The sequence below is a fragment of the Puma concolor genome, chromosome B3 (assembly GCF_028749965.1).
Source record: "Puma concolor isolate L17-30 chromosome B3, mPumCon1.1.hap2, whole genome shotgun sequence".
In the NCBI taxonomy this organism is placed as follows: domain Eukaryota; kingdom Metazoa; phylum Chordata; class Mammalia; order Carnivora; family Felidae; genus Puma; species Puma concolor.
Window position 1 is genome coordinate 24082046 of NC_141672.1, and position 17129 is coordinate 24099174.

At 36.6% G+C, this 17129-nt stretch overlaps 1 protein-coding gene across 39 annotated transcripts in view; it reads right to left on the reverse strand.

Annotated features, from left to right (window-relative positions):
* Positions 1 to 10130: 10130 nt before the first annotated feature.
* Positions 10131 to 17129, reverse strand: part of NRXN3 (neurexin 3) — a 1579173-nt gene continuing 1572174 nt past the window's right edge. For 16 of the 39 annotated variants that reach the window (XM_086709138.1, XM_086709137.1, XM_086709139.1 and 13 more), the window contains one exon: positions 10131 to 12930. In XM_086709138.1, the coding sequence (XP_086565264.1) occupies positions 12629 to 12930 (302 nt within the window). In that variant the 3' untranslated portion in view covers positions 10131 to 12628. Of the gene's footprint in view, positions 13555 to 17129 lie in introns of all 39 variants that reach the window. The other 23 variants (XM_086709121.1, XM_086709114.1, XM_086709120.1 and 20 more) reach the window with 3 other exon arrangements.

The window sequence follows — 17129 nt, forward strand, 5'->3', positions numbered from 1 at the left end:
CAAAAAATTGTTAGAAATAATAAATGAATAATGCTTCAGGATACAAAATCAACATACAAAAATCAGTTCCACTTCTATATATTAGAAATAAACTATTCATAAAAGAAATAAAGAAAACAATCCCATTTATAATAGCCTTGAAAAGAATAAAATACTTAGGAATAAATATAACCAAGGAGATGAAAGATTCTTACACCAAAAACCATAAGATATTGATGAAAGAAATTGAAGATACAGATAAATGGAAAGATATTCCTTGTTCATGTGTCAGAAGAACTTAATATTGTTAAAATGTCCATATGCTAAAGCCATTTATAGATTCAATTAAATCCCTATCAAAATTAAAAGTCATTTTTCACAGAAACGTCAAAAATAATCTTAAACTTCATATGGAATCACAAAAGACTCTCAAGTGATCTTGAAAAAGAACAAAGTGAAAGTTTTATACTTCCTCATTTAAAACTAATTTACCAAGTTATAGTAATCAAAACAACATGGTACTGACAGAAAAACAGACACACAGGCCAACAGAATAAAATAGAGACCCTTTACTCCCACACAGATAGGTTGAGTTAGTATTTGACAAAAGAACCAAAAAAAATTGATGGGGAAAAGATAGTCTCTTCAGTAAATGGTGCTTGGATAATGGATATTCATATGCAGAAGAGTGAAATTAGACCCCTATCTTACACCACTTACAAAAATTAACTTGAAATAAAGATTTAAATGTAAAACCTGAAGCCGTAAACCTCCTAGAATAAAACATAGGAGGAAGACTCCTTGACCATTGTTTTGACAATGCTTTTCTGAATATGACACCAAAAAGCACAAACAACAAAAGCAACAATCAACAAGTGGAACTACATCCAACTGAAAACCTCTCTGCACAGCAACAAAAGAAACAATTTTAAAAAAATGAAAAGTAAACCTACAGATTGGGAGAAAATAATTGTAAACTATATATCTATTAAGGGGTTACTGTCTAAAAATCAATAAGGAACTCCTTTAAGTTAATAGCAAGAAAATAAATAATCAGAATGTAAAAATGGTTAATGTAAAGAATTTAACGTGAAAAATAGTCAAAGGACTTGAATAGACATTTTTTCAAATACAGACAAGTAGCCAACAAGTACATGACAAAATGCTCAATATCAGTAATCATCAGAAAAATCAAAACATCAGGAAAGAGGGGCAAGGGAAAGGGACTAGGACTTTATTATCGTGTGTGTTTTTTTTTAAAGGAACATGATGAAATGCATTGATTTAATATTTGCAAACTATCATCCCTAGTACAGTTACATAGACACAATCAAAAGTCCAGAAATCTGTGTAGCGTGCTGCACAGTTCACAGTTTAGCTTCTGGTAAAATTAACAGGAGAATCACTTTCTAATCCATTTTTTCTAGCAAGCAGGAAAGATGGAGAGCTGGTTTTATTGTGAGCTAACAATGGATAAAAACTACTAGTAGATTATATTTAGAATACAGACTTCTTTGATGTGGCCTCTTCTCTCCCTTTAGTTGTGGAGTTTGTTTTACGTCTTCAGGTCAATTTTGGGGGTATTAGGATAATTTGACAGTTATCTAGCTGTGCTAGTGGGATGAGAGGAGCCTAGGGTCCTCCTACTCTGCCACCATCTTATAAATCCTCAGGACTTCATCACTCTAGATGCTTTAATCATGGACCTGTCTTCTGATATCACCTCAATCAGACATTTCAGTAACTTTGAGAGCATTACATAAAGTGAAATAAATCAGACAAGAAAAGACAAATATTGTATGATCACACATATGTGGAATCTAAAAACTCCAACTCAAACAGACAGTAGATAGATGGTTGCCAGTGGTGGGGTGATGGCAGAGATGGGAAGATATTGGTCTAACAATAAAAACTTACATTTATGTGATGAATGTGTTCTGGGGATCTAATGTACAGCATGTCGACTATAGTTAATAATACTGTATTATAACTTGAAAGTTGCTAAGAAAGAAAATATTAAGTGTTCTCACCACACAAAAAAATTAAAGTGAATATATGGGGTGATAGATCTGTTAACTAACCTTATTCTAGTAATCATTATATATATATATATATATATATATATATATATATATATATATATATATACACACACATACATATATATATATATGCATTAAAATCAGTACCTTGCACACCTTAAACTTATGCTATCTGTTAATTGTGTCTCAATAAAGTTGGAAAAATTAGAATTCATCAAAATAAAACACATTTTGCTCTAGTGCATGCATATGTTATCAAATTGCAGCTTGTCACCTGCCAAGTGAGGAAGTCAAAAAAGTTCTGTCCAACTACACAAACATGTGTAGTTATGTTTTTACAACATATTTTAGAGAAGTGATGTTTATTTATTTTTTTAACGTTTTATTTATTTTTGAGACAGGGAGAGACAGAGCATGAACAGGGGAGGGTCAGAAAGAGGGCGACACAGAATCTGAAACAGGCTCCAGGCTCTGAGCTGTCAGCACAGAGCCCAACGCGGGACTCAAACTCACGGACCGCGAGATCATGACCTGAGCTGAAGTCGGCCACTTAACCAACTGAGCCACCCAGGCACCCCATAGAAGTGATGTTTATAATATCAGTGTTCAACAAGGTTTTCAATTTCAATTTAATTTTAAAGAAAAAAAAGAAAAGGTGCATAAAGACCAGCACAAAATACTAGTATAATAGCTAAAGCATATTACAATTTATTGCTCTAAAAGTATAAACACCTAATTTTTTTTCTTTTCAAATTTTTTTCTTTTTTTTTATAAAAGAAGTGCAGGATGTGTGGGGGGTGGGGGTATGTAAACTCTGAGCTTATTTGTTAACATCAGACACTATTTTTGGAATGAAGAGGGAGAAGAAGAGGGAGGTGAGGGGTGGGGGAGGAGAGAGGGAGAGAAGAGAGAGAGACATCATTATTTTAGATGCTCTAATTCTATACCTAATTTCTGAGCAATTACAAACAGAAGCTTAAGTGCAATTCTTCTGCTTCTGCTCTCTTCCCCTTGCCCCTTGTCGTTTTTGTTTGGATTATGAAGAATATCCTAGTTTTCCCATTTCTTTAAAAAAATTTTTTTTCAACGTTTTTATTTATTTTTGGGACAGAGAGAGACGGAGCATGAACGGGGGAGGGGCAGAGAGAGAGGGAGACACAGAATCGGAAACAGGCTCCAGGCTCCAGGCTCTGAGCCATCCGCCCAGAGCCCGACGCGGGGCTCGAACTCACGGACCGCGAGATCGTGACCTGGCTGAAGTCGGATGCTTAACCGACTGCGCCACCCAGGCGCCCCATAGTTTTCCCATTTCAAATTTGACATCAGAACAAATCTGGTCTCTCATATGCATGCATGCACATAAGCACATATTCCTGGGTGATGTATGGACATTGAAAACAACACTATAATACTAAAGAAATGTAGATTTTTAGTTCTAATAGCACCCTTAATTTATCTTCCACCCCACTTCTCACCTGCCTAATTTTCCTTTCATGCAAACTTAGACAACCTTCATGTTGCTGTTGTTTTAAGAATATTTATGTGTGCTCTGCTAGGTTCTCCAAAATAACTAACAACCAACTAACTAACTAAATAAATAAAATGGGGCAAATTGCTAAGCACAGTAGGAATGGGAAAATTGTTTACTTAATGAAACCTACTATTTTACTTCTCATTCTGTCCCATAAAACCAAGAAGCAAGGTTTTGTGGTGGTTCTAGCCATTTTCCCTAACACTTAGTATGATTTTGTGATAAAGATGAGTATACTATCAAATAGTCTATAACTCTCTCTCCTTCTATCTTTCATGATACTTTTATGATTAAATTTGTAGGTCAAAAATTGCAGGTGAGTGAGGGCAAAGAAGAGAAGATCACCATTATCAATAGACAATGGAGTAGTAATAGAATCATAACTTTGAAATGTGCTTAATGAGCTCTCTCTTCTATGTAGACTCATGCAAATTCAGTGTAGTTATACTTATTGCAAATACATGAATACAGCCCCAGGGAAATATGCTAGTAGATTTGCGATCACATTTCTAGAGGTAAAAGTGAATATTTCTTGGCTTCCACAGATGCCAATAGTAGTATTCTCCCTCACCCACTCCCTTGAAGGAGAGTATAGATTCTATTGCAAGATGTCATGTTTTACAAAATATAGAGCAGCTGTATATAATCTATAGACACTTTTATTCATTTCAAAAAGTGATTGAGCACAGTTGAATTGAAATAATGTACAAGCTGAAAAATCCTTTTGGTTTTCAGGCAATCTCATTAAACAACGAAGAGTGTACTTAGCAGTTAATCTGCTCTTTTATGTTGCCATTGAATAAAGAACTGGAATTATGCCATTAATTGTCAGAAAGAATGTTAGGTAGAGTTACTCTGAAACACATTGATTAAGAAAAAGACTCAGGTCAAGGGACCCAATAGTAACTACTCTTTCAGTGTTCTTTTTTCTTTGTTTTTAACACTGTGTGGTATTAAAAGATATTCTTTCATGGGAAGATGGGCATAGATAAAACAAGACAAGCAAAGTATTAATACTGCTTAAAGTCAGATGAGAGCTGTGGGGGTTGTTATACTATTCTCTGTACTTTTGAGAATCTTTAAAATGTTTATAATAAAAAGCCAAATTAAAAAAAATAATGCATATCAATAATGGGGTACAAGATTTACTGAAGGCCTCTTGGCTTCTCATTGTCTGATTGACTAGCTGCTGAAGGAAAGCTGAGAGCTGGAAATGGAGGGAGGAGTGGAAATCTTAGATGTGAGCAGGTATGGGCATGATCCAAGCTGGAGCCTGGAAACAGAGGACTGTCATGCAGTGAAGGGAAAACTGCCAATGAGTAGGCAAATGAATTTTGTATTTTCTTGGAAAATGAAAAACTTAGGGAAATACTCTGGGTGATAGCCTAATTTCTATATTTTTATGCCCTTTTTGGTGCTGGATAGCCATGTGAGTAGTAGCTAATTTTGATCCTGCCTGAGTCAAATAACAAGGCCACATTTTAATAATGACCAACATTTAGTAAGGTTTATTATGTGCCAGGGACAAGCTAAGCATTTTAAATAAATTATTTTCTTCAATATTTCCTGACATACCTACAAGTTAGGCTGTGGGGAAATAGGTTCTACTTACATAAATGGGTTAGAAAAAAAGCTTAGGGCAGAAAGCCGCCACCATGGGGCAAAAGTGCCTGAGGTTAGCTAGCAAGATATTGTATTGGTATCACGAGTAACTTGTTTTATCACCTGCAGGAAATTACTTTCCATCTGATGCCAATATACTATTGCACTTTGATCACAAACTCCACTTGCCTCCCAGACCCTTTGCTTCTTACACATACAAGTTAATGATTACTATCTGATTGTTTTCTCCATGTTCACGTGTGTAAGATATTGTTTTCCTCACATTCACCACGTGGATAATATCTTGTGAGCTCAATAAATAATGGGAACAAAACCCCTGTTTGGCACTCTTGTCTCCTCCCAGGCATTAGCATTCTCATATCCAATTCTGCGCCTGCTCTCTTGCTGGACAAGAGAGAATTCCAGACTGCAACAAGGGTGGACAATAAAATTTCCTTCTCTAGGAATGAAAGCTGAGTCTTAGATGGACCAAATAATTTATCTCAAGTTATAGCACTAGAATACAAGCTATGGCATTCTGACTCCAGAACTCATGTACCTAACTACTGCAAAAGTTCACAGCCTCCTGAAGCTCACACTATTCACTTAATATACCTCCAAATCTAACCCTGGGTTCCCTTTAGCTATTCCTGTCTCCTATGGTCTCTCTCTCATATAACCCTAACATTGCTTCCAAATCCTGGCACCTATTCCTATGATTCTATCCTGCTCTGTGGTTTATTCTCTCACAGATTTATATGCAGTTTTACCTCACCCATGCAGCCACTTCAACAAGGCTAGAATTGATTCTGAATTCCTTTATTTCTTTGAGCTCTTGAAGTTTTCACCTTATCAATTCCCAATACCATATACATCTGCGATGGACCAAATGTGTCTTCTCCCTACCCCAAATTCATATGTTCAAGCTCTATCCACCATGTGACTGTATTTGGAGAAAGTATCTTTAGAAAGTAAAGTTAAAAGAGGTCATAAGGGTAGGACCCTGATCCAATTGAACTGTGTCTTATAAAAAGAGGAAGATCTCTCTTTCACACTCACCACCTCTTAGAACAAGCATAGACAAAAGGACAGAGATAGAAGGCTGCTCTATACAAGGCAAGAAAAAAAAACCCTCATAAAAAAACAAACCCTACCAGATCTTGATCTGGGACTCTCAGTCTCCAGAACTGTGAGAGATAAATTTCTGTTGCATAAGCTTATAGTGTTTTGTTGTGGCAGCCTGAGTAGGCTACAAGCAGCATCCTATCATCTTCTTCCTGAATTTCCACTCCAAATGCTTCTGGAAAAAAAAAAAAAAAAGGATAAAGTGGTTTGCTTCTCTAGAGAAAGCATTATATGATTGAAAGAACTCTAAATTTAGAACCACAAGATCAGATTTCAAGTGAAGAAATTTTAAAAAAATGTAGCAAAAATATAAAGTATTAGTTTTAATGCCAGATGACAATTGACATCTTACTGATACTTTTATTAGCTGTCTTCCTAATAGGGTTATCAACAGACTTCAGCCATGTGCTCATAGTCTCACTGTTAGTTATGTGACTTTGCCCTTATCTTGAACATTGAGGCACTCTCACTATAGCTGTCTCAACTTCTGTCACCTCCACTACAATATTATCAGCTGTTTTTTGTTGTTGCTGTTTTTTAATCCCACTCTCTCCTTTGTTGTTACATCAGAAGAATGATCTTCCTTTGCTTTGTTCAGAGTAACATCTCTATATGGAAACTTGATCTCTCCAATCATCCTTTACATTCTCTGAGAATGTTATCAGTTATTACCTTTCTCTTCAAACATGTTTGTGTCTTCTGCACTCAACAACAAAGTAGCCCTTGACCTTGAGCACTTCTCAAGACACTCTCCCATTCTTTCCTTGCACTGACACAATTCCAAAAATCTTCTGAGCCACACCATCCATAATGCACTTAATACATAGTCTGTGATCCATCCAAATTATGGCTTTGATCCTGCTTGCTTCCATTTTAATGCTTTGCTTGGAACGACATGCAGCCCTGATCTCTGCTTATCAATTTTTCAAGTTTTACCTAACATGTCACCTCCTCTGTGAAACACTCCCTTAAGTAATTTCTTCTGAACCTCCAAAGAATGTATTCTGTACTTTTTGACAGCCAATTTGTATTCACCGTGGTATCATTATTTGTGTTCCTTTAGTATATTGTAAACTCCCTAAGCTCTCAACTTAAGATAGAGTCATCATTTAGTCAATGTCCAATAAATACATTAATAACCAAACTGATTTCAAACTGAATCATCAAGATGTTAACTGAACTGAGACAAGTACAGGGCTTGGATATTTTGAAGAAAGATCAAACTTCAACTTGAATAGAGTAAAGAGAACTTTGGCCTATCTGGGTCTACACCATACAAAAAGTCTTGTATCCATTATCTGTCTTCATTGAAACAAGTAGCAACAGCCAATAGTAGATTGGGTGGCACAGAAGTGTTAAGTGTTGGTTCAATTATCAAAAGAATAAATGCTTAGAGTACTTCTTGCATTATATATTAAATAGTGATATTTAGAAAGTTTATGGCGGGAAAGCCAATATAGAGTTTTGAAAGGGTGTCTAAGGCAATGACAACTCTGTATTTGGGAGGGATAGAAGACTATCCTTTGAGGTACAGAACAGGTTACCATTTGAATCTTTCTTATGCTCCCTATATGGAAGGAGCTGAAGTAATGGGTTTTGTAGGGGTATGAACATTTCTGTTGGAATACTCAAGAAGAGCTCAAAGAATCAATGTGATTTCAGTTATAGGGGAATGAAAACAATTATGATTTTAAGTGAAAGAGTATGATTGCTCTGAGGCTCTCTAATATGTATCCTTTCTAAACTTTTAGAAGGAATTTTGCCTTATTTTTTCCTAGGATAATACCAGATGATTAAAACAGCAATATTAGCCATCATTGTTTGAGGGCTATGGGCCTTGCACTGTGCTTATAAGCAGGCACTTACATTCACATCAGCTCATTTAAGTATAGAACAGCACTAAGAGGAGGACAGTATCATTCCAATTTCACAGATGAAGCTAGAGTCACTGCACACCTTACTCAAAGTTTCACAGCTAGTGAAGGACAGACCCAAGATTCAGAGCCAAGATCTGAACTAAGCTTTTCTGATTCCAAAGCCTACTGCCAAAGTTAAGCACATTTAAAAGAGATGGTGTTAATCTCAACACTTTCTCATGGAAAGACAGTGAAAAAGTACTTCTGTCGGTGAATTTTAACCAATGTCACTTAGATCTTGATAAATATATCATATTAACCATTATTTGGAAATTTCTCTGGCAAATTTTCTCAAATCTAGACTCCCTTTACATACACAACCCAACTTCTGACCACTTGCTTAAAATGTGCTGTCAGAAAAAATGAATGCTACCATATTTCAACGTCACATATTTACTCATTGCAATCATGTTTGCAATAAAAGCATATGACTAGAAAAAGACTAGGTTTGTGTATTGTAAGTAGCAAACCCTAGTCATGATGTGGCAACATTGTTTGACGACAACTAAATAAATCTTGTTATTAGTGTAGAATTTAGGGCAGGATTTCTAATTCTGAAAGACAGCTACCATTATCAGAATAGCACAGGACTCGAAGTAAAGGAGTGTAACTTTGTTGAGCCCCTACTCTGTATCAGTCACAATTAAAACACCTTATTATTTCATTTTTCTGCAAAGTACATTGCAAGGCAAGGTCATTGAGATGTCACATTTTTCAGGTGAAGAAGCCAAATTTCAGAGAGACTGTGAAATTTCCCATATATAGTGAGTAGTCTAGCTGGGGTTCCAACTCAACCCTCTCTGGTCTCAATGCCTGTACCTGTTCCATGGCATTCCCCCTAACCTCCATGTCAAAAAGGCCTAACTTTTAACATGACTAGAAGTGTATTTGCCAAGTTGTCATTAAGTTCTTTGTGTCTTGTTCTTTTCATCTTAAAATGAGGAAAATACTGTCTACCACTTGGGGATTAAACACATTACACAGATCTGAAACATTTGACACAGTACCTGGAACACTATGGAAACTATGGAAATAAATGATTGATTTAACTTACATAAATTATCTGAAAGAGAAAGGAAGAAAGGAACTTTCCATAGTTTGACATCATTGAGCTCATTTTTTCCCATTCCTGTTGAGAATCAATAGCATAACCATTCAATGTAATGTGAAGGAACAAGGTTAACTAAATTTGCTTTTCTCTTTAAAAACTGGTAACCGATATATGGATAGAGCATACCAGTTGAGTTAACCCACATTTCAGGATCATGGTGAAATGTGTGAAGTATCATGATGGATTGTCCAATTGGCAAAGTAAGCGTGTGCTTAGGGAACCAGCAAATCAAGGACACCTGAGATATGAGAAAAGTTCCAGCTATGATGAATGTTTGCAGAATTTTATAATCTGAAAATCTAAAACGAAGCTGTTAAAATTTAAGCACTCATTTATATTTTGCTTTTGGATTTAGTTTTTGTAAAAAACATTTCAATATGCCAGGAGACTTGGAGAGAAGGCATCTAAAGCTTTCCAGGGCTTAAGGCATTATATAAACAAGGTTCTGGAAAACTATTCAGTTTGTTGATTTGCAGAAAATACTTTAAAGCTACCAAACATTTTAAAATATATATATAGTATCTAATCATCTTTCCCAGAATACAATGCTTCTATCTATCTTCTTACCTGTTCAGAAGGGTTTTCCCTCCTGCTTACCCTATCATAGCAATCTAAATAATAATGTCTCAGTTGACAGACATAGTTGTTTAGCCCATAAATATGCCAGTTTTGATAAATTTATATAAGTAATTAGTAACTAGTTAGAATATTTTATTTCACATGGTCCTAGCTTACCCGGCTTTTATAAGATATGACACATTTAGCCCCAGTGCAAGATCTTTTACAAAATGTTTAGAAAATAAAAATGCCATCATCATACAAGGTTTTGGGAAGAACATTTTATTGCTAAGCATATCCTTGAACGAAAATGCAAATATGAACTAAAAGAGAAAGGAAAAAGAAAAAGCAGTAACTTCACAACATCATAAAATAAATTCCTTAAGAGTCTGCTCATAAAACAACAGGAATATGATAGAAGCTCACATACAGAATGCACATGTTCCCATAAAATTGTCCAAATAGAAACTTACACTAAAAGGAATATAACAAATGTATTTTTACTCAAATAAAAAAAAATGTAAAGAAAGAAAGCAGGAAATCAGTTCACAAGACCTCAAGACTCCAAAAACAGCAATCTTTTACAGACATCGAGATATAATCAACTTCATATAGGTTGGGCCATTTAAGTTATCTAAAATCGTGCTTTGATATCTCTTTATAATCCTGTCATTTTTAATGACAACAAAAAAATCCAAAACTCTTAACACATTGAAATATCAGATAATGAGGAACACCTCTTTCCATACACATTAGTAAAGGCTACCATTGTTTAGATTGCGCTTTTTGCCCCGTGTCTTTAAGGTATTTTTCAAAGTCAAATATTCATGCAACTTACAAAGACCAGCAAGAGTAGATTTCTAAATCTAAACAGCTGATTGATTTTCATCTGTACAAAAGAAATTGTATATATCCTACCCTCCAGAAGACATACTTCATTTTTGTGTGAATATTTGTCTTGCTTTGTCTCTTGCTTTTTGGATAGCTATGGCCACACAACCAGTTTATTGTTTTTCTGTACATTGTTTCCTCTTTTCAAAAAGAAAGACATACAACTGGAATATAAACCAAACGAAATAAACAAATAGAAAGGAAAGAACAGTTCTTAAAGCAGTATGTACATAGGTGGCTAAGGAATTATACCAGCAAAAATGTAGTAAAATATGTAAACAAAATCTGAGAAGATTGTTTATTCTCTTTGACACAGTTAACTGTGACAAAACTAAAACTCACACTTTCTTCACATTTTAAGGTTTACTTTTTGTTGTTTTGTTATTTTCTTTTAAAACAACATTCTCATTCCACTTCAAGACTTTAACAGTTTTCCTGTTTCAGTCATCCCATCAAACATACCATGATAAATATATCTGTATATATATTTATTTATATATATATTATACTATTAAATTCCTTTTTTTGTGTGTCACAGCAGCTTTATTCATTTATTATTTATTTATTTGTTTTTAGAAAAGATGGGTGAAGGGAGATGTGAGCAAATGGAAGGACAGTTATCTGTAAGTGTCAGGCTACAAAATTAAACCACTATGAAAAACATCATGTTGGGGGTGGGGGAAGAACTATGTATTTTGCACTCTGTCATGCCATGTTTGGCTTGTGTGACCTTTTGTTGTTCCATCACACATTGAACTCCCCTATTGTCTGTTTTGATTCTTTAACAGACGATTAGTATTGTCTCATCTTTTTATATTTGCATGCATTTCAATCAGTCGCAGATCCAGCCCACCCCCTCTTCACCTTCCCTAGGAAAGGCTCTGTGTTAGTTTGTGGGGCTTTCTCCTTTACCACAATTTGGCTGGGCTAATGAACAGGAACAATATTGTTAAGTAAAGCCAATAGCTCTAATAAAGCCAGCCCTAACCCCATCTATTCAGGGTTTGGGTGGCAAATTCTGCAATTAGATCCTGAGGGACCAGCTTTTCAAACCAATACTATCATCCATCATGTGATTTTGCTATGTGTTTCAGCAAAGCATCGTATAGGAGACAAACAACAGATTCTAGAAATACCACAACCTGATATGTAGAGTGAACACCATGGTAGCTTTTGAGTTCATATGGCAATAGTCTCTCTTATTTTTGTTTTCTGAGTTTTTTGTTTTTTCTTCTTATGTCCAGTCATTCTCAAAAAATAAACAAAAACCCAAAAGCAATTTTTTCCCCTCAGATCTTGAAAAGTTACACGTACACTGGCCAAAACCAGATAAGGGTGGGTTTTTTTGTTTGTTTGCTTTTGTTTTTCATTTTTTTTCATTTTTTTTGTTTTTGTTTTTTACATAAACCAAAAAAAAAAAAAAAAAGAAAAAAGAAAACATTGTTACAGATTGTTACAGTCAAGCTTCACAAACATCATTACAGACTCACTTGGAGTTATGGAACAAGTAAGCCATGAAGTCTTCTACCTTGGGTGAAAAGTCCTCAAGAGAAGGAAGCTTCCAAGTCCGCGAAAGTGGGGGAGCCATCTGGTTGCTCCAGAGCGCGAAGTGTGTGCTTTATGATACAGCAGGGCAGAAAGAATGTTCTGTCTCCGAGCGATGACTGAATCAAAGCAGCCATGGCTGAACGTTTTAGGTACATCTTTGTGTGTGTCCTTTTAAAAATGGTTTTCCCCACCATGGTCATGGTACACCCCATCTCATAGTTGTAACAGTTCTGACATCTGTGAAACCTCGTTTTCCAAGTATTTATAGATTTCTATAGAAATAATTCTGTGTCATAAATTCACGTAATGATTGGCGGTGTCCTTTTTACACATAATACTCCTTGTCCTTGTTTTTCTGTTTCTTGTGGCCGCTCTTCGAGCTCTGCTGCTTCTCCTTGATGAGCGTGCCGTTGCTCTGGGCCGAGTTGCTGATGTAGTTCCGCGTCTCGTCCACTTGATAGGACCCCTCGTCCCTGTTCCTGTACTTGTACATGGCGTACAGGAGGATCAAGATGCAGAGGGCGGCAGCAGCCACAATGCCGACGACCATCCCTGTTGTACTGCTCGACTCCCGGATCACCTCTGAGGCCCCCGGAACCCGTCTGACTCCCGGCTCCGTGGGGTTTGCTGTGGGCACATTACGGAACATGGGGGAAGTAATTAGTGGGCTCTTCAGTTTGGTGCTGTCTAGCTCATAGGCAGTGGGCAACGGAAGCAAGACTATATCAGGCTGGGGTTTGAGATCACGGTTATTCATTTTGCCAGCTGGCAATTTGGGCACCATCCCAGACGAGGAGGAAGCTGTGAAGCGGATCAGCTCAGGGGACAAAGATGTGGTAGTAGTCCTACTAGTTTCGGAGACTTTGTTAGGTCTAAAGTCCTTGGATTCCCACTTGGGCGCATGTGCTTTGTAGCCACCTTCGAAGATTGAAGTGGAAAGACTCTTATCTGTTACCAAGGAGAAGGTGGTGTAAAAATCTTCATCATCAGTAGGGGGCAGGTTAGAGTCAAAGGTTTCCCCTGAGCCATACCCAGATATCACCAAGCCATCATCATCACAACCATCGCTGCCTTGGTCCGACAAGCAAGGTAACCCCGCCTCAGAGGTCATGGACAGGGAATCTTTGGTGGTCTCAATAATGGTGAGGAGGGGGCGAAAGGTAGGGGGGAGTGTAATGGAAGGTGCACGAGTAGCAATAGGAGGGGTAGCTAAAGGGTCTTCTACAAGAAGAGGGATAACTAATTCACCTCCTGGGATTGAAAAGAAAAAGAAAAACAGAATTAGTATATTTGTAGATACGATCCATAGTCATTCTCAGTGACTGTTTTTGATTGATTAGGTATCACAGATTATCATAGAATGACCTATGTCCACACATGGATCCTTTCTTATTGTAGGCTAACCATTCTAAGCTGATTTAGAGCCCATTATATGCCTCTTGCCACCGAAGTCTGAAATTCTTAGGTTTTTAAGATACTCTCAAGTAATTATTTAGATAGAATTCAAATACGCTGATTCCAGGATCTGCTTACAGGCTAATGGCATTCAATCATTCTATTGCAAAAACTGACAGGCTAGCAAAACTGTGTGTGTGTGTGTGTGTGTGTGTACGTGCGTACATGCACACGCATGTGACTAATTTATGAACCCTAGCATTTCTTTGTTCTCTTTTTGGGTTTCTATGTATTTGCTCCCATGAGGATGAGTACGACATATTCTCCAGGTCCCAGAGATCAAGATCAAGGAATGTAAAAGACCTTGTCTTTAGTATTTTAAGCTACTACCTTTTATTTAACATTTATCAAATTCAGTGTACATTTACTATATGCTAAGTAAAGGGAACTCATAAGTGGTTAAAATGTTCATCTAACAAACTCATTCTATCTTTTCCAGAAATTGCCCTATTAAATGACAACTCACCTTGGTCTCACATTATGTTTATGCATTGCTTTTATGCTATATGCAATATATGCTGAGCTCAACACTAGATTTTTTAAATACCCTGACTAGATACCCATGATTTACTGGAAATTTAGATTCAGAGATGTAGAGATAGCAAAGTGAGTTTTTCAAATCAGTGATTCTTATCCAAAATGGGAAAAATAAATTGGTTTACCCACAGACCCTAGTTATTGCATTTATAAACATGTGGACTAGGTCAGGAAAGACAGTGCAGAATAGTTCACTAAATCAGAGTGCCTTCAAATCATGGGGACCACAAATATTCTGTGGTGCTTACTTAATTGTAGGGCCAAGTTTATTACTCATGTATGTAAGCAAGATAATCAAGGTCTTCTGTATCTCTTTACAATGTTATTTTTCAAACAGAGAAAGAATCTCCAGAAGTTACAGTTCATGTCTCCTCATTGAATTTATTTCCAAAATGTATTGTTTTAAAAAAAACACTAGCCGGGAGGGCATGATGTTTCCCTGTTTCAGTTAGACAGTTGAGTTGCTAATATGATATTATTGTTGACGGCTTCTTTCTGAGCTGGGTCATTAAGCTCTCAGCCAGGTACAATGTTCTTGTCTGTTCTGCCCTCCATAGCAACTGCCCTGATGGGATGGTTGGTGTGAACGCCTGTTATCAGATGTGACTTTTGCTGAGGTACCCCTTATTGGTGACAAAGCCAGACATGTGATAATATCACAAGTTCTAAGTGCACAAGTCTTTAGTTTACATGGTCTTCCCAGGTTCTTCCTATAAAGATGGACTCACAAATAAGAACTCTCCTGCTTAGCTTTCCATCCATGTGTCTTTAAACATTTCCCTGTGCCTCAGTTAGAACTGCTGCATGTAAACTGTCCAGATTTCAGGTGTGCTAAAAAGAAGGGCCTTCTGAGAGGAAAGCTATTGCATACCTTCAAAGCACCCGAGAAGAACCATTTGTACCCATTTCAGAAGCTTTACTTCCTCCATATTTAGCCAATAGCATTGTGTTATACAGAGAGAAACTGAGGTGGGGAGGGTGGCAATAATGTACATGATGTGTATTATTTGGAAGGGATAATCATCTCTGTCCTACCTGATGATGTTACCATACGTAGCAAAATAAAACAACCTTTCTGAGAATTTCAGGATGATGTTTTGGGTTATGCTCTAACCCCAAACTTCTCTTCCAGTGCTTGGTGTTTCAAACTATTGAGTAAAATGATCTTTGCAGATTCGTCATCAGACTTGCTTTACTGGACCAACATGCCTTTTTTTTTTTTTTTTTTTTTTTTTTACATTGTGAATATATATAATTCATATATCTTGCAACTGATTTAATGCATAATTTACAACTTTTTATAGGTTTTATAAATGGGATTTGGAGCACAGTTCCCTAAAGGTAAGCCAGTACTAAAACTAACCCTGAGTTTCTCTCCTTATTCTTCTAGTAGGGTGGGGGGTGGCAAGTGTTATATTTAAGGTGACCCATGGAAGAAGGCAGTGTGTAAGTAGAAAAGAGAAGGCAATGAGAAGAGAGATGAGATGGCCCATACAATCTGTTTGAAGGTTCTCTAGAGATTACTCAGGGATGATTTTACTTTCCTTTAGAGAACAAGACAGGATTTTTTACCCATCCCACCTAGAACAAAGGTTTAGCACATGTGCTCTTTCCTGGCACAAATACTGACAGTATTTGTTCCTTAGGGAAATGATAAAAAATCCACTCCACATATATTAAGCAGAGAGGAAACTGGGATAAAGGATCAGGAATAGCCGATGTGTTGAAAGGCAAAAGCCTGGTATGGATAACTTAAATATAAAGGCAAATTGTTAAGTAGTGTGCTGGTGTCCCTTTAAGTGAGATTAAGATTACTGTCTTCATGATTACAGAGTGGCATTCATTTGCAATTTTAGTGTACCATCTGTGACACCCAACTGCAGTCTTAAATTTGAAAAAAAGGGGTGGGGGGGAAGGAGGCAGTCTAAAGCTTCTGCAGTGTCTTTGTTGTAAAAAATCTACAAAATCTACAAATTGCTCACTCTGCAGTTGAATCGCCCCCACTTTCTTTTGCTATTCACTTCTTTTAATCTTTCTCGTGTTAAAAAAAATAACTGAAAACCATCACTTTCATAATGAAGTGGAAGGAGAGTCCTAAAGCTCGCTGATTTATAAAGAGCTTCTAAAAGGTTCATGAGCCCCTAAGTGAAATGATAAGAGCTTATTTCCAAATCAAAAATGTTAGGTATGCTATTTTAGAGTTTAAACAAAAGAATGTGTCCAAATTACTAATCTTCAGTTTTCTTTGCCATTTTGTTATTAATCCTGGCAGCAGTGGTAGAAAATGATAAATGATGCCCCCTGTCAGGGAAATGTGAGCCCCAATTCCAGTGGGAGAATAGTAGAAGCTTTCATAATCCACCCCCTTTCCTGCCCTCTCAAGAAAATCGGAAGAGTGTCTTCAGCTTAAAAGAAAGTCAACTGGGATGTAGGAATTGTTGTTACAAATGGAAATTGGAGTAAAAATAGGTGGAAAATTTTAGAGAATAGTGCAAGGTGCCTGGGACAGGTGTGTGAGGGTGTATAATCTACTTTAATATCAAATTCCATCTTTAAGATTTAGGATGATTATATAGTGTCCTAGGGAATATGAGGGCACACATCCTTTGAGATGAGATGAGGGATGTATTTTTCCATGATTAGATCCTTAACAGAAATAACTTAGACTGTAGGAAGCTATTTAAGATGTTATGTTTGTTTTAATCCAAAGTGATTGTCCTCAGAAATGTTGGAGCAGCTATGTTTTTTTCCCCAATGTCCAAAGACTATGGAGTCAGTGATCTACCAGATGTCTATGCTTATAAAGATTCATATTCATAGAAGCAGCAAGCCTA